We start from the raw sequence: 18,311 nt of genomic DNA, 5'->3' as shown, positions 1-18,311 counted from the left end.
ATGTAACTTTCTTGGGGTAAAGTAGGAACATGTTGGAAGTTAAGCAGTTATCTTAGGTTAGTTGTCTTTTTCTTACCCCCTTGTTATGGTCTCTTTGAAATGTTCTTTTATTGTATGTTTGTTTTCTTTTTAACTTTTTTTTTCATACAGTTGATTTAAAAAAGAAGGGAAAGTTAAAAAAAAAAAAAAAAGAAAAGAAAAACAAGGAAAAAAAAAAAGATGTAGTGCCCCCTTGAGGAGCCTGTGGAGAATGCAGGGGTATTCGCCTACCCCACCTCCATGGTTGCTAACATGACCACAGACATAGGGGACTGGTGGTTTGATGGGTTGAGCCCTCTACCATAAGTTTTACCCTTGGGAAGACGGTTGCTGCAAAGGAGAGGCTAGGCCTCCCTAAGAGTCTCCTCCTGAATGCCTCTTTGTTGCTCAGATGTGGCCCTCTCTCTCTGGCTAAGCCAACTTGAAAGGTGAAATCACTGCCCTCCCCCCTATGTGGGATCAGACACCCAGGGGAGTGAATCTCCCTGGCAACGTGGAATGTGACTCCCGGGGAGGAATGTAGACCCGGCATCGTGGGACGGAGAACATCTTCTTGACCAAAAGGGGGATGTGAAAGGAAATGAAATAAGCTTCAGTGGCAGAGAGATTCCTAAACGAGCCAAGAGATCACTCTGGTGGGCACTCTTACGCACACTTTAGACAACCCTTTTTAGGTTCTAAAGAATTGGGGTAGCTGGTGGTGGATACCTGAAACTATCAAACTACAACCCAGAACCCATGAATCTCGAAGACAGTTGTATAAAAATGTAGCTTATGAGGGGTGACAATGGGATTGGGAAAGCCATAAGGACCAAACTCCACTTTGTCTAGTTTATGGATGGATGTGTAGAAAAGTAGGGGAAGGAAACAGACAAAGGTACCCAGTGTTCTTTTTTACTTCAATTGCTCTTTTTCACTCTAATTATTATTCTTGTTATTTTTGTGTGTGTGCTAATGAAGGTGTCAGGGATTGATTTAGGTGATGAATGTACAACTATGTAATGGTACTGTAAACAATCGAAAGTACGATTTGTTTTGTATGACTGCGTGGTATGTGAATATATCTCAATAAAATGATGATTAAAAAAAAATAAGCCTGTAACTTATTTTTTAAACAAAAACAGGCACTTTGCTATTTAGTGCTAAAGACTCATTTACTTTTTTGCAACAGCTGTTTTTGGGGGGATAACCATTCCTCCTGTGGATAATTATCAGCAAGAAATCTAAAGAGACATTTTTCCAAGTTCTTATCAAAAATTCATCTAAAGGAAAAAATCATCCAGAAAAGCAAAACTTGGTTAAGTAGATTTGTTTATATACATTACAACAAGCAAACCACGCAAGGTTTTTAACAGTTTTCAAAGTTAAATCACAGTACAGCTGAAGAATAAACAGGGTGGTTCTTATGAGGTATTATTTTGACATTTTGGTCTCAGAAGGTGTTTCCCCAGTATCCAATGTCTTCAAAAACTGGAAAAGGCCAGCAGCCTCTTGTATCCTACTGAATTCAGTATAGAATAGCTGTACTTTACAAACAAGTCCTGCACATTAATAATTTTGTTACAGATTAAGGATTGGAGAAAGACATATGAAATGTATCAAAAAATTCTGCATATATTTCTTCTTAATTTGTTCACAAGTAGAGATACAATTTGATATATAAAGGTGAATAAATTCAGGAGGCAGAGCAACAGCTGTAGTTCATCAATTCACAACTTCCAAAGAATGTAAGGATATATATATGTAATGGATATACTGACCAGAAGTGAAAAACACTCATGTTATCTGGCTCAACTGCATTAACTTCAGTAAAATTTCTGTAGTGACAAGGGACTGTTTTCCACTAGGTCAGGAAGTTTGGCTGGAATGAGGCCAATATGATAAACAAGTTTGAGGTCTTTTTCCAACTCACCAAGGAGCTGTGTTTGTTGGGGAGAAGGGGCTTTTTAAAATTTTGGCCATTATTCGCTTAATCTCTACACCAGTGCTAGTCTCAAACACATCAATTTATCCCACTGAATCGTGTGGTCAGGCTCTGTTGGATTTAGCCAAGCCAGTTCATCCTCACAATTGTGGAGAGGAGGTGGCGGACAATAGTGGCTTTCCATCGGTGGCTTTGGTCCACTGACTAAAGCTTTCGTGATCTGAGAGGCAACGAAGCTGTCAAATCCAGAATCGGAAGAATCTGGATCTGGGTGACTGAGGATTCTAGGGAAGCTGGCCTTACTCTGGGTCAGCAATTCTGACTGGCGTTCAGCCACAGCCAGTTGAAGCCTACTGATGTCCACTGACTGGCCCATGTTTCCAATGTCCATCAGTGCAATCTGGAGAGGTGTCATTTTAAAGAGTTCCCTTGGTGAGAAGACAGAGCAATAGATGATGGATGATAGATAGGGAGAGAGAGAGGGACGGAGGGAGGGAAAGAAATAGCAGTGTGACAACATGCTAAAGTTGGATCGGGGTATAGGGGGGTGGTTAGGGAATGCTGGAGTTCTGTGTATGGGGTTTGTATTGTTTTTGCAACTGTTCCTATAACTTTGAATTTATTTCAAAATAAAGTGTAAAAAAAATAATAATAAAGAGCTCCCTTGGTGATGCCAAAATCAGCTGGGAAACAAAAAAACTTTTCTGGTGGAGTTACAGAAGGGAAAAAGCCTGAGAGCGGTAGCCCATGACCGTGCTGTACCCCACCCCCTCCTTGCTCTGTGGCAATGAGAAGCGCCGGATGCCGCGCTCACCCTGCCACCGGGCATCAACCTCACTCTCCTGCCCTGCTTTCCTGGCTGGAGCCGGCCTGGCACGGGCTCACTCCATCCTTGTGGTTATAAAGCGCCTAAATCTATTTTATCTAATAATGGTACAGCTACCCCAGCTCTCTTTTGGTTACTGCCTGCATGGTGTGTGCGTGTGTGTGTGTGTGTGTGTGTGTGTATATCATCCTTTCACTTTCAACCTATTTGTTTCTTTGAATTTAAGGTGAGCTGCTTGTAAATAGAATATAGTTGGGTCACGCTTTTTTATTCATTCTGCAGATCACTGTCATTTGGCTGGAGAGTTTAATCCATTAACATTTAAGGTCACTACTGATAATGTAGGACCTTCTGCCATTTTGATATTTTGTCTTTGTAACTCATACTTTTTTTGAGCCATACCTCCATTAATGCCTACTTTCATACTTGCTTTATTTTTTTGTATTGTACCATTTTGAGTCCCTTTTCATTTCCTCTGGCTGTATTTTTCATGTATTTTCTTTATGGTTACATTGGGCCTAAAATTTAACAACCTAATTCTGTAACAATCATGTTTGATACCAACTTGATTTCATATATTCTTCTTATATTTTTCTTTCCCCGTACCCCACACATTTTTGTTGTATGGCAATACATTCTTTTTTTTTTTTTTTTTAAAGAGTGATCAAGTTTTATTTTTTCCAGTCTTCCCTTGGTAGTTCAGAAGTTACACATTTCCTTTCTAGTCTTCTTGTGGTTCCTATGATTTTTTCTTTAAAGCAGTTTTATTCACACAGCATACAATCCATCCAATAGGTATAATCAACGGCTCTCAGTATAATCACAGATATGTGCTTTTCATCACCACAGCCAATTTTAGAATACTTTCATTGCTCCAAAACAAGAGAAAACCCCATGCCCCTTATGCCCTATTACTGACACTTAGCATTGGTCTGGTACCTTTGTTACAAATGATGGAAGAATACTATAACATCACTGTTACCTATAGTCCATAGTTTGCATTAGGTTAATTTTTTCAAATACACCACCCTATTATTAACCCCTTGTAATAGTGACATACATTTGTTCTAGTTCATGGAGGAACATTCTTTTCTTTGTATCATTAAATACCTTCATGGTTCAAAACAGGGTTCACTATGTTATACATTCCCACATCTCATAATCTAGCTTTCCTTCTGCTGACATACATGACCATAAACTTCCCCTTTCAATCACACTTAAACACATGATTCAGTGCTGTTAGTTATACTCACAATAATGTGCTACCATCACTTCTATCCATTTCCAAACATTTACAATCAACCTTATTAAAAATTCTGCACAAATTAAGCATCAGCTCCCCATTCTCTACCTTCATTCTATCTTCTGGTAACCTATATCCTAGATACTAACTCCATGAGTTTACTCATTATATTTAGTTCATCTTAGTGAGATCATACAGTATTTGTCGTTTTGTATCTGGCTTATTTCACTCAAAATAACGTCCTCAAGGTTCATCCATGTTGTCGCACACATCAGGACTTCATTTCGAGTTCAATTAAAAGAATGGGCAAAAGACTTGAACAGACATCTCTCCAAAGAAGATACATAAAATGGTTAGAAAGCACATGAAAAGATGCTCAACATCATTAGCTATTAGGGAAATGCAAATCAAAACCATAATGATACCATTTCACACGCTTAGAATGGCTACTGCTAAAGAAATGGAAAGTTATAAATGTTGAAGAGGATGCAGAGAAATAGGAACACTCATTCATTGCTGGTGGGAATGTAAAATGGTGTAGCTGCTACAGGAGACAGTTTGGTGGTTCCTCAATGAAGTATAGAATAACCATTTGACTCAGCAATCCACCTTCTAGGTATATACCCAAAAGAACTGAAAGCAGGGCCTTGAACAGATATTTGCACATCGATGTGCACAGCGGCATTATTCACAACTGCTAAAAAATGAAGCAACCCAAGTATCCACCAACCGATAAATGGATAAACAAAATGGGGTATGTATTAATGTTATAGTTTACTAATGCTGCCTGAATGCAAAACACCAGAAATCAATTGGCTTTTATAAAAGGGGGTTTATTTGGTTACAAAGTTACAGTCTTAAGGCCATAAAGTGTCCATCAACAATGGGTACCTTCACTGGAGAATAGCCAATTGTGTCTGGAAAATCTGTTAGCTGGGAAGGCACATGGCTGGCATCTGCTCCAAAGTTCTGGTTTCAAAATGGCTTTCTCCCAAGACGTTCCTCTCTAGGCTGCAGTTCCTCAAAAATGTCACTCTTAGTTGCTCTTGGGGTGTTTGTCCTCTCTTAACTTCTCCAGAGCAAAAGTCTGCTTTCAACAGCCATCTTCAAACTTTCACCTGCAGCCACTCTCTCAGCTTCTGTGCATTCTTCAAAGTGTCCCTCTTGGCTGTAGCAAGTTTGCTCCTTCTGTCTGAGCTTATATAGTGCTCCAATAAACTCATCAGAGCCCATGCTGAATGGGTGGGGCCACACCTCCATGGAAACTATCCAGAGTCATCACCACGGTTGGGTGGGGCACATCTCCATGGAAACACTCAAAGAATTACAATCTAATCAACACTGACACGTCTGCCCACTCAAGATTTCATCAAAGATAATGGCGTTTTGGGGGACATAATACGTTCAAACTGGCACAATATATAAAGTAGAATATTACTCAGCTGTAAACAGGGAATGAAGTTCTAAAGTTCTGATTCAAGTGACAACATGGATGAACCCTGAAGACATCAAGATGAATGAAATAAGGCAGACACAAAAGGACAAATACTGTACAATCCCACTGATATGAAATAAATAAGCAAACTATGATGAGTCAGAATCTAGAATATAGGTACAAGGGACTGTGTTGAGAGTAGGGAAGGGGGAGTTAAAGCTTAAATTACACATAATTTTTATTAAGGTTGACTGTAAAGTTTTGGTAAGGGATAGTGGTGATGGTAACACAACATTGTAAATGTAATTAACAGCACTGTATCATATGTGAATGTGTTAAAAGGGGAAATTTTAGGTCATATATGTTACTAGAATAAAAATTAAAAGAAAAAGAAAGTAGATTAGAAGCTTAGTGTCTGGGGCAGAGGAATGGGGAGTTTTTGCTCAATGGAGACAAAGTCTGTTGAAAAGTTTTGGTAATGGAACACGGTGATGGTTGCACAACATACTGAATGTAATTAATGTCACTGAACTGTACACTTAAAAATGGTGTACATTTTAAAATGGAAGATAACAGGTTTAAAAGCTGGAGTCTAGATGTAAACAGGACCTTTGGTCTAAAGTATATATAAGAAGCAGGTAAATACCTTCCCTCCCATTGTATGTACCAACCCCAAGCAGGCAGACCGCTAACTTGCTCCTACTTTAGCAGAGGGCTAGATGTTTACTAGAGAAAATGAACTGGAGAAGCTACAGATAGAGCAAGGATTGGTGTGAAACGCCAGACTAAAAACAACAGAAATGAAATTTCCCTTATTAAACGGTGAGCAACTTCCACCTGCCTGCTCCTTTTCCTACTCAGTTCCTGAATGCTGGCAGTCAGTTTCATACATTCCAGGAAGAAGAAAGGAGAATTTTCTAGAAAAAGTGACTTGGAAGAAAAGATCTACAGATACTAATGTTTGAGGGTTCCCCAATGAAACCTTTGCTTCATCACTCCACACTAGAAGCTTCTATTAAAGGTTATAATTAGCTGTTCAGAATTAGCAGACAACTGAAGAGCGCTTCCAAGGGGTGGGGGGGAGTCTGAAAGAAACTAAAAAACAAAACAAAATTCAAAAATTATATTTAACATCTTCAAAGACAGAAATGATTGCATCCATAAAGACAAACAAGATACTAGAAAGAACATTCAGAGAACAATTAAAAAAAAAACTCCTGGAAATAAAAAATGTAAAAACGGAAGTTAAAAAAAAAATTAATAGGTTGGAAGACAGAGATGGGGCTATCTCCCAGAAAACAGAAGAAGAAGTCAAAGATGGAAAACAGGAGAGAAAAGATAAGAAAATTAGTTCAATCCAGATGACTGAATACTGGAATAGTAACGGTACCAGAGAGTGGAAACAGAGAAAAGGAGGGGAAATTATAGAAAAAAATAACATAAGAAAATTTTCCAGAAATTAAGGACACACATTTCCAGACTAAAAGTACTACCCAATGTTCAGCACCATCATTTGGTAAAAAATAAAACAAACAAAAAGGACAATAATTGAGAAATTTCTGAACAGTGGTGATAAAGAGAAGATCCTAAGAACTTCCAAAGAGAAAAACAGATCACAAGAATCAGAATGACTTCTTAAGAAGAATACTGAAAACTAGAAAACAAAGGAATAATGCCTTTAACATTCTAGGGGGGAGTTATTTCCAATCTAGATTTTTACACCCAATCATATCAATCAATTGTGACAGTAAAGCAAATACATTTTTGGATAGGAAAGGTCTAAAAAACTTTATTTCCCATGTACCCTTTTCTCAAGAAGTTATCAGAGGATATGTACTTCCAAAGTAAAGGAATTAACAACAATAAAAAATTAAGGAATTCACAGAAAAGAGAATCTAACACTGTAGAGTGGCCATGGTAATTTCCAGAATGACAGCTGGGCAGCAGGCCTAGAAGGCAGAAAGCTAAGAATGGATCAAGAATTTAAGAGCATCTAGGAAGAATGCCTTTTAAAAAAAAAAGTTTATTTGAGGTCAAAGAAAACAAATAATTGTCTCTAATTTCACAAAAGACAAGAATTTGCACAAGAACTAAAATGTAATCAAAACACACAATCTGTCTCAGTTATGAATAAAACTCACTAATATAGTAAATATTGATTTAACCACAAAATGTAACATTATAAAGTTAGGAGTTTGGAAGAGGGAAGGAGTAAGAGAAACAATCATAAGTGAGGTAGAATTTTTTTTTTTTTTTAAATTCAAGAAGCAGCAGGAAAATGGAGAATACCAAAATAAACAGTTAAAATAACTGAGAGTGGTTACTTCAAGGAAAGGAGGCAAAAGAGTCAGAGAATTGAAGATGCTATGCTGTTGGCTTTGAAGATGGAAGAAGAGGCCATAAGCCTCTAGAAGGTAGAAAAGGTAAGGAATTATCTAGGATTATCCCCTAGAGCCTCCAGAAGGAACAAAACCCTGTAGACACCTCGATTTTAATCCAGTAAGACCCATTTTGAACTTCTGACCTCTAGGACTTTAAGAGAATAAATATGTGTTGTTTTAAGCCACTAAATTTGTGTTAATTTGTTAAGCGGCAACAGAAAATGAACACAACACACAAACACATTTTCCCCAGCAAATAAAATAGAAATGGGTCCTAAGTTCTTGTTAAATTCATAACTATTTAACTTTACAGTTCTAATAAGGCAGCATAATTTGGTAATAGCTTTATAATCACAGTTGCCAAACCCAAAGCTCTGGAAGATTAAAATGGAGTCCCTTCCACCTGAAATTAATTATAAAAAAGGTTATCAGGCTCACACCTCAACTGCCCAGAATAAGTTTACAGGAAAAATCATATTTTTCTCCTCTCTCTGGAGGCAAAGGTAAATGGATGTACCAAATTATTTCAACGTCCCTTCTAGCATTCATTTGATGAAATGAAGGCTATAAGGTCTATGGGTTAGAAGGGATAATAAAAACAAATGACTGAATTACACAACCAAAAGCTCAAATCCCCTCTACATTTCCACACAGCAATTGCTAACCTATGCTTGAACACTTCTGGTGATGGGAACTCACTATCCCAAAGGAGTCTATTCCATCTTCGGAGAGCTGGGAGTCTTAGTTCTTTATTTTGCGTTGGTATCTCTAATTTCTATCCACAGGGTCTATTTCTAGTCCTCAGGGTTAACTAAAACACATCATAGACCAGACCTCAAAAAAGTCATAAAATACCCATCATGTTTGCCCTGGGTTCTCTATTCTCTAAGCTAAATATCCCGGTTTAATCTTACCTCACAAGATAAAAAGATCTAAATTTAAATCCCAGCTTTGCTATTTACTAACTAGAAAGCACAGACAAGTTGAAAGTTTTTAACCCTCAGTTTAAAAAGTGGAGATAATACTTGTCCTTAGGATTCTTGTGAGGATAAGAAATAATGTGTTACAAAGTGCTTGGTGTAATGCCTCCATAGAGTAGACACTGACTAAATAGTAGATATTATAATAATGATGGCATGGGATTTGAATTCCTACACTCTACAAGTTGCTCTCCTCTGAATGAGCTTCATTTTGTCCTTAGCCACCCCAAAGGATGATACCCCAAACTTAAAGAAGTATCTAGGGCTTGTATGATTTGTGCAGAAGAAAGTGGGACCATCCCTCCCTTCCCTCAGTCAAGATATCATATTTCCACCAAAGCAGCCCCAAATCAAACCTGTTTTCCTTCATGGCTACATCACATTGTTACCTGACACAGAACACACTTTGAAAAAATTTCTTTTAGAAATACTAAAACCACATCTCTACCATGTTGGATTTAAAACCCCAAAATATACCAGTGACAATGAAAGGAAATAAATGTTAGACTAAGAAAAGAAACCTGATTGACAAAGTCCTAAACCACGTACAAGAAAGGATAATACAATGCAATATTCTTGAGTCAATGAATATAAAACACCTTGGAAACTGCTTGGTTTGTAGTAAGTGCTTAATAAAGCTAAGACTTTTCCTGCATTAATCCAACACACCCCATAATCAATTCTGGGTAATCCCTCCTCTTCAACAATATAAACAGCCACAGAATATCAATTGCCAGGTACTCTAAGAGTTAATATATATATACCTTCTTATAATTCTTAAAACAAACCTTTGAAAAAAGGCAGACACTAAGAGTTTAAACAATTAAGTGGCAGAGCCAGGAGGAAAACATACCCCAGGCAGTGTTAACTCCAGGGCCACCTTCCTAAATTTACTAACTAGAAAGCACAGACAAGTTGAAAGTTTTTAACCCTCAGTTTAAAAAGTGGAGATAATACTTCTCCTTAGTGGCTCTCATTTTAATTAGGTGTTAAAGGTAAACATCTCCTCTTGGGTGCTGGTTAAACTAGTGCGTTCAAGCTCACCAACCTATACACATATGATTTGTGTAAATTTCTCCTTTGTGTAGTAAATAAAGGAGAGGAGGGGGGCCTCAGGCAACTGTTAAAATCATTTATATTAAAAATATACGTACACATGTCCTTGAATTCAGTCTTTAAAGGAAACTTAGTCCAGTTCAAATTTAATATGAACTAGCAAATCAAAAATCAGATGTTCAACCTGCTTATAGCCTAAGAGTCTCCCCCTGAGTACCTCTGTTGCTCAGATGTGGCCCTCTCTCTCTAGCTAAGCCAACTGGGCAGGTGAACTCGCTGCCCTCCCCTCCATGTGGGATCTGACTCTCAAGTGTACATATCTCCCTGGCAACGCAGGATATGACTCCCGGGGATGAATCTGGACCCAACATCGTGGGATTGAGAACATCTTGATCAAAAGGGGGATGTGAAGTGAAACAAAATAAAGCTTCAATAGCTGAGAGATTACAAATGGAGTCAAGAGGTCACTCTGGTGGGCATTCTTATGCACTATACAGACAATCCTTTTTAGGTTTTAATGCACTGGAATACCTAGAAGTAAATACCTGCAACTATCAAAAAGCAACCCAGTAGCCTTGACTCTTGAAGATGACTGTATAGCAATGTAGCTTACAAGAGGTGACACTGTAACTGCAAAAGCCTTATGGATCACACTCCTTATGGATCACACTTATGGATGGATGAGTAGAAAAATGGGGGCAAAAAAACTAAATGACAAACATGGTGGGTGGGGTGGTGATTTGGGTGTTCTTTACTTTTAGTTTTTATTCTTATTTTCACTTTTTCTGGTACAAGGAAAATGTTCAAAAAATAGATTGGGGTAATGAATGCACAACTGTATGATGGTACTGTGAACAGCTGATTGTACACCATGGATGACTGTATGGTATGTGAACGTATCTCAATAAAACTGAATTTTAAAAAAATGTAATGGCTGTTAGTAACAATTAAACTTGAAATTTTCTGAGGCTAGGCTGCCCAGGTTCAGGGGGCATAAGCTAATTACATATAAGTTGTCAATGAATAAATTACAGCTATATAGTATTTTAAAATGTTAATAAGCCCATTTATAAAAGTTCTTATTGATGCCTATGTTTAAGGAAAGACAACAGGAAATGGAACTATTCCAGGATTTCCATATGATTGCCTCTCTCTGCTGTCAGGAATATAACTGAGTGTAATTAACAGCAATACTAGCAGAAATACATTAACTATTTCTTAAAGAAACTGAGTCAGAAATTTAAGTCTCTCCCAACCCAACCATAGTTTCCTTTACCTTTCACATATATAGTTAAAGTTATCTCCCTCCCCCAACACACCAGAGAGGCTATTGAAAAAGCCTAGAAACAATGACCAATTCAGTAACAATGAGCAATGAGCTATCCCTGGTATCAGATTATGGTTCTTTAAATGCCATTTCTCACTAAAAGGAACCCTGGCTCTTTGGAGAAATGGCTGATTCCTGGTCTGAGGCGGGAAATGTGTTAAGATGAACCTGGAACATTTTTTCATACCAGACAGCAAGGAAGCTAGGAACTCAGGATCCAATTTGAAGAGGCCCCCACTGGCCAAAAGCAGTAGAATTAGAGCATCAATACTAATAATAGCAAAAACAAAAACAAAAAAACTATCAAATATATTTAAAGCATGAGTTCATAATAAAATTTTAAAAACTGCCATCTTTTGAGGTTGCTAGATAAATAACTCATTTTGAAAACTAATAAAATGGGAAAAAACACTTAATCTTTCCTTTCTTATCTGAACTGCACCCCTAGGAAATCAAATTGCAGAAGAAAAGCATTCCAATGAAGGAGAGACAATTAGAATATCAATATTTTTCAATCCCTAATGAATTAACAGACCCAGATACTGATCATCAACACTCTTAACATCACTAAAACAGACATTATTGGCCTCACGGATGAAAGGACACAGCATGAAGTAGCCTTGCCAAAAAACTAGAACCTGATCAAGTCTATAGATCCAACTACAGGAAACACAAAAATTAGAGAAATATGCTAACCACAGGGATGCAATCAACAAAATCCACCGAATAACCACCCAACTTCTTCAACAAAATGCAGGGGAAATAAAGGGGGGAGGGAGATAACTTTAACTACATATGTGAAAGGTAAAGGAAACTATGGTTGGGTTTGGAGAGACTTAAATTTCTGACTCAGTTTCTTTAAGAAATAGTTAATGTATTTCTGCTAGTATTGCTGTTAATTACACTCAGTTATATACTTATTTAAACAAACTGTTTTTTTAAAAACACAGTTATGACATTTATGAAACCTGAAATTTGATCACTTGACTATATCTTTTAGACATATATATGAAATATTTACAGATGACCTGGGAAATGGATGGGGTGTGTCTAGCTTGGGAACAGGTACATGGAGGTTCACTACACTATTCTGTCAGTTTTCGTGTACGTTCAAAATTCTCCATAATAAAAAGTTGAAAATAAAATTAAAAAAAAAAAAAAAGAAAATTTTCCACATCCATTTTAAGTTTACAACAGTAAAAGAGGTGACACAAACAATGACTGTGTTAACTAAATGCAGACCTCCCAAAAGATGAGATTAATTCATTCCACAGAAAAGTTCAAATATTATATTAACAGCAATGGGATTTAGTATAACAATTTTTTTGGTGGGCACATTTACTTCAGTCCTTGGGAGGGGATTTTTCCATTACATTCAAAATTTCAAACCTGCTAGTACATAAGAATTCAGAGTAGAAGGTTCTCCAGCCCACACTTTCCTTTTCCAGATATCTGAAGAGACTCTCAATAAAGTAATCATGCTTTGAAAAACTTAATCAACTTAGATCATTAATACTTACAAGCAAATACATTAAAAACATTCCAAAATGTGACAAGATAACAGAGTAGGTTGTTTTGAGTATTTTTCTCAGTACGCCATCAGAATACAGGGTTCCTCCTGTAGTGGGAAAAACTGTCTTTAGACAGACAGAACCAACCCTGCCTCTTGCTAATAAAAACTAAGTGGCCTGGGTCAGGTTCCTCAACTAAGAAACAGGGATGATACCCTCACTGAAGGACTGGTGAGAGGACTAAACAAAACAGTATATATACAACTTTCAGAATAATATCTGACATTTAGTGAACATCTGCTCAATGGTAGCAATTATTACTCTGGAATTTTAAAGTAATGCAATGAACTACCAACATAATTTAATGAGGCAATAAAGTATTTTGAGAAGAAAAATCTAGTCACCAAGAACTCTTAAAAAGCAAACTACAACTCTCCAGGTAACCACCCAAAAAGTATAAAAATATAAAGGCTACAGTCCAACTGGTCCTCAACCCAAGGAGAGAAGAAACTCATATAATTCAGGTTAAACTTTGCCAAACTAGAATTGGGAAACTTGGGTCCTCCCTTTAAAAATCTTCAATGATTCCCCACTGTCTAATGAAAAAAAAAAAGGCCAAACTATTTACACCAGCATTCAAGTCCCTCCAGGATCTGAGTCCAACTTACCTTCTAGTTCTCTGGGTCAAACTACTTCATTTTTACCATTTCCCAGACACACATGTTCTTTCAGACCTTCATGACTTTTGCCCTTTCCCCCTCTGTGGAATGGCATCTGCTCTCTCAATCCTTCACAGTGCACTGCAGTTGTCACTGGACCTTTAACTCATCTTCCTGTATGGCAAGAAGTAATGTACTATTCACCCACAGTGCTAACCTAATATAAAACTTGATTCATTTTAAGGATTCAAATGTCTACTAAATAGAATTTAGATGGTAAAATGTGTTATAACAATTGCCTATAGTTTCATCTATTATTTTACTTTTACATTCACAAAATTTAGAGGGTAGGTAGTTGTCACAATGGGTTCCTGAGTCTCAATCTAAGTTATTTTAAACTTAAAAAGAGATCCATGCTTTCAAGATTCATATATACCCCAGAGCAGAAAAGATAATGTAATGTTATATCTAATTCCTGTGAGATACTTGTACAAAATCACAAAACAGCGATCTATTAGAAGTCCTTGCAAGACTGATTAAAATGAAAGTACTGCACTAGAAAAATTCACACATTAAAACAAAGGCAGCAAAACAACAACAAAAAAAGGCAGGAACACTTGGCTTACCCCACTTCCCATAATTAACCTGAGTGCTTTTGGATCTTCCCTTATTATTTTTATTTTTTCAATTAGACATCTGTTATTAACAGCCTCTTCACTGCTAACCAAGGTAATGATCCATGCAGAAAGGTAGCTTGTAATTGTTGCTGTGGTATTTCTCCTTTTAAGTACTTGTATACTGCTTTGAAAGCTTAACCTAGGAACTAAATAAACCATATATATCAATGCAGCTTTTTTCTCTAAGGTGACTGACAACTAGGCTCCCAAACAATAGGTTCCCCTGGAATTCCTATCACTCAACAAACATGTTAAAATAATGTTAAGTTTAAACTACTGAATCTTAAATCTGGGACATCAAATCTCATTTAGTCCAGTCCCATCCCCCCACTTTTTTTATTTTTTTTTTTTAATATTAGAGGAAACTGAGCCAGGAAGAGAAAATTAATTATCTAGGAGTTTACAGGGTAACCAGAATCCAGAGCTTCCTGACTCCCAAAGCTATGGTAAATTTACTGCACATTATGTGGCGTTTAAATCTTTTACTACAATTTTCAAATGAGAAGATAGGCTCAAAAGATGAAACTACCCATTTATCTTTTTGTCAGTCATGTGGTTAAAGCTAAGATTAGAAGGTGATTCTTATCTTAGTTCTTACATTCTCTCTCTGCTAAATATAGTTTTTATTATTGAATACTAGAAAAATAAGTCCCAAGAATAAAAATTTAAGGTAGCATGCAGTTATATGAATTATACAGAAACCACCAGATTTTTATGTTAAGTGGCAGTACATCATGAACACAGCAAACTGTAAATTCAAGCCAGTGACCTAAGGGTCAAGTGATCCAAAACCCATTAGCCATTACCAATTCCCCAAGCTACACAGTGCACAGAGGGCTGAACTCATTGTGCAATGATGATGAATATTTCAATGGAAAACTTTTTAATAAAAAATGCAATGAATGCATTATGCATGATTGTTCTGTAAACCCACAACTTCTCTAATAAAAAAATGCAATGAATGTGAAATGATCAATTTTCTGGAAAATTTATAAAAGAAACATTTTCAGTAGTTTGCACAACTTATTTTGAAAGGAAACAAATAACCTTAGTACGTATCCCTATAGTGAACTACTCAACTTCGGGTAGTAAATACATACTCCAAAAGGTACTCCCCCCTCCAGGAAAAATGTCATAAATATGCTGTTCTGGAATGTATAGGGAACCTAGCAACCACTTTTAAAGTCTTACTGGCCAAAATCTTCTCCCCACTCATCCACCCCACCAGTCTAAATCTCTCTAAGAATCAAATTAACGGGCCGGGCTTCTCATCAGTCTTTCCCACTGAAAAAAATCATGTGACCAATATCACCACCATTTGACTAAGTGAATCATCCAATAAAAAAATACCACATACCACAATCTCGCTCTAAGAAAAGAATACATTATACAATTAATTCCGCGAGAAGCACAGAAGGTACTTTTTAGGTCTTTCTGAGAATTCACTCTTCCAAATTACTTACAACGTAAAATTTTAGCCATCTAGAAGTTACTAGAACAGTGGACATCTTTTCTCTTCTGAGTTTGACAAGCCGGAGGTGATGTATTGGCTTATACTTTACTTCCTCCTCTCTGCCACATCACTTCTGCCAGCTGATAAAGTCCTATTCGAGTTTATGGTTCCCTAGAAAAGGTATGTATGGAAGCTATGGAAATTCCACTATGTGAAAGTGAGAAAAATCAGCGAGATCTAATGTGCCAGGCCATGGGAAACGGGAAAAGGAAAACAAAGGTTAAAAAAAAAAAAATCCCCAAATCCCAGCATGGGATCCCTGGGACAGAGAGGGCTTACAGAGGTACCCTGACTCTTGGAAATCCAGAAACTAAATCAAATAAAAATACTCCTGGTAACCTCCGGGAGGTGGGACTTGAGCTGCTAAGCAAAGGTTCCAGGTCTCTATGGGGTGTGACCTAGTGGCCAAGCGGGCAGTGACAAGCTTCAGGTAGCCCCAAGGACGGAATCCTACTCCGGTCATCGCGGTGGATGTAAGGGAGACTGGTCCAGTCACCCTAGGGGCCACAGTCGGGGCCGGGCTCCCGGGGCCGCCCAAGAAGCGGCGGCGGCGGCGGGGCCGGTTCAGCTCACCTTTGAAGAAGCGCAGCGCCAGGCCGTAGAGCTCCTCCAAGCCAAAGCCCCAGTGCAGTTCTAGCCGCCGCGCCTCCTCCGCCACACCACCAGCCACCGCCTCCCCCGGCTCCTGCTGCTCCCCTGGAGCGCCCGGGCCCCGGCCGGACCCCGGAGGCGAGGGCGGCGGCAACGGTGGCGGCAGCAGCAGAGCTCCCTCCGCGCCCGGCCGCTCTTCCGGATCTGGGCTTAGCGTGAGGCCGTCCACAGAGACCTCGAGTCGCTCTGCGTTCAGGACCGCCGCCATCTCCGGCTGCTGCGCCTCCTCGGCGGGGACAGGCGGCGGCCACGTATCGACTTCCTGCTGACCTCTGACCTCCCCTCACCGACACCGGAACTTCCGCTGCCGTGGACGATAGAGGGCTCCGGGAGAGGGGCTGAGACCTGGTGCCCCGCCCCCTCCGGGAGCATCAGTCACACCTCCTCCGCGACCACCTGCCCCGCCCCCTAGTTCTTACTCTCGCTGGCAGCATCGCCCCTTCCCGCGTGCGGATAGTCCTAACCCCACCGTCACCCCATCCTCTCCAACTCTAGTTTCTCCACGTTAGTGGGTGCTACATCTTAGCGTCCCCTACCCCAGCCGCCTGTGGTACTAGGTTTTGTTCCGCGGCTGTCAGTGTCCAGCCGGAGCTGAGTTAGAAGAGCTCGGCGTGGGGGTTTTGTGTGGGGAAGAGGATACCCTCCAGGTCAGAGAGCCTTCACTTTTGTCAGGAGCTGTGTGAATGGCAAAGTCTTTTGCGCAACAATTTCGTTTGGTATTCACAGCAACTCGGTGGATAAAGCAGGGCAAGTGCCAACTTTTTTTTAAGAGGAAACAGGCTGAGAGAAATTCAGTGGTTTCTCTGAGGTTGTTCTCTGAGGCCAGATCCTGGTTTTGCGAGAACTGAGGCTCATGCAATTTGTGGGGTCCTCTTTAAGAAAAAAATACAAAAAAAAAAAAAAAAAAATACGAACAGCAAGTTAGTTAGGAAAATGAATATAATTTAGAATGAGAAAGAAATCACAAATTACATTTTTAAAAGTTAACAAAAACCACAGACATATACACATAGCCATAAAATTTTTGTTAACATCAGATATTCTTCAGTGTCCATAAAGTCTGGAAACAATTTTTTATTTTTAAGGATTGATTATGTCCTCGGTGATATTATGTATATTCACCTGTTGCCAGACTTTATAAACACCATTTATAATAATTATACCCATGTTTTTTGGCTGCATACTTTGATCACCTTTTATATTGACACTTATTTGCAATATTTTCTATACAGAAAATAGATCAGTCTTTTCTTTAGCATGGTCGATCACCTTGTTTATTATTGCTTATAAGTTTCTTTTACCTTCACAACTTATTACTGAAACTATCTTGTGCTTTTTTAGGGTTATTGTTAAATTTGGGAAAACCTTTATGGAGTTTCTCTTATATATGAATTGTAAGATTTCAAGGCCATGTGGTTTTTACTGGGACCCCCGGGTTTTTCAGGACAAGATTTTTCTACTACATTAAGACATGATCTGATCCACTGGGATGAATAAAACATGCAACTTCAAATACACACATACTCATACACACATACTCACTGTAGTACAATTACAAGTTCATGTCCCATAAACAAAAGAAAGTATGGTGCATTTATAGTTGTGTATACGACATAAGCAGATCCTGATGAGTGAGAACCTCCATTTTGATTAAGCGTTGAGAAAATTGATCCCTCCACTTATAATTTTTTTACTTCTGGTGGTTGGAAGAATTTTCTATGACCTAGCTTCTTATTCCTTTTATTTCAAACCTTGTTTCTCCTCTGTTACCTACATACTTACTGTGCCAGGTACCACAACATTCCTTTGCCCTCTGGCCCTGCAGCTTTTTGACATGGTACTGGCTGAGTTGGCATAATGAGCAGTAGGTGTATTCCAGAAAGCCATTCCTCCACCCACAGTGAGCAGTAATTTAATGGTATGCGGAAGTGACTATGAACCACATAAATGCATGCTATGAAACCCAAATTAAATGTCTCCCTTTCTCGATCATTGTAACTTTAGCCAGATCCAAAAAAAGCTGATGGCCATTCCAACACTACCTAATGCAGATGAGAAGAGCAATGGAGGGAAATTCAGAATGGAAAGA

The 18,311-nt window shown here is 38.5% G+C and overlaps 1 protein-coding gene and 1 pseudogene across 1 annotated transcript in view; both read right to left on the bottom strand.

Moving 5' to 3' along the window:
- Nucleotides 1-16,475, bottom strand: part of ACBD3 (acyl-CoA binding domain containing 3) — a 64,968-nt gene extending 48,493 nt beyond the window's left edge. The window contains exon 1 of the mRNA XM_037822784.1: nt 16,145-16,475. Coding sequence (XP_037678712.1) covers nt 16,145-16,430 — 286 coding nt within the window. The 5' untranslated portion in view covers nt 16,431-16,475. The remainder of the gene's footprint in view (nt 1-16,144) is intronic.
- Nucleotides 1,354-16,034, bottom strand: LOC119527073 (annotated as a pseudogene).
- Nucleotides 16,476-18,311: the final 1,836 nt, after the last annotated feature.

Source organism: Choloepus didactylus, chromosome 2, assembly GCF_015220235.1.
Source record: "Choloepus didactylus isolate mChoDid1 chromosome 2, mChoDid1.pri, whole genome shotgun sequence".
In the NCBI taxonomy this organism is placed as follows: Eukaryota; Metazoa; Chordata; class Mammalia; order Pilosa; family Megalonychidae; genus Choloepus; species Choloepus didactylus.
Note: the sequence above shows the minus strand (reverse complement) of the source record. Positions and strands in the feature narration are given on the sequence as shown.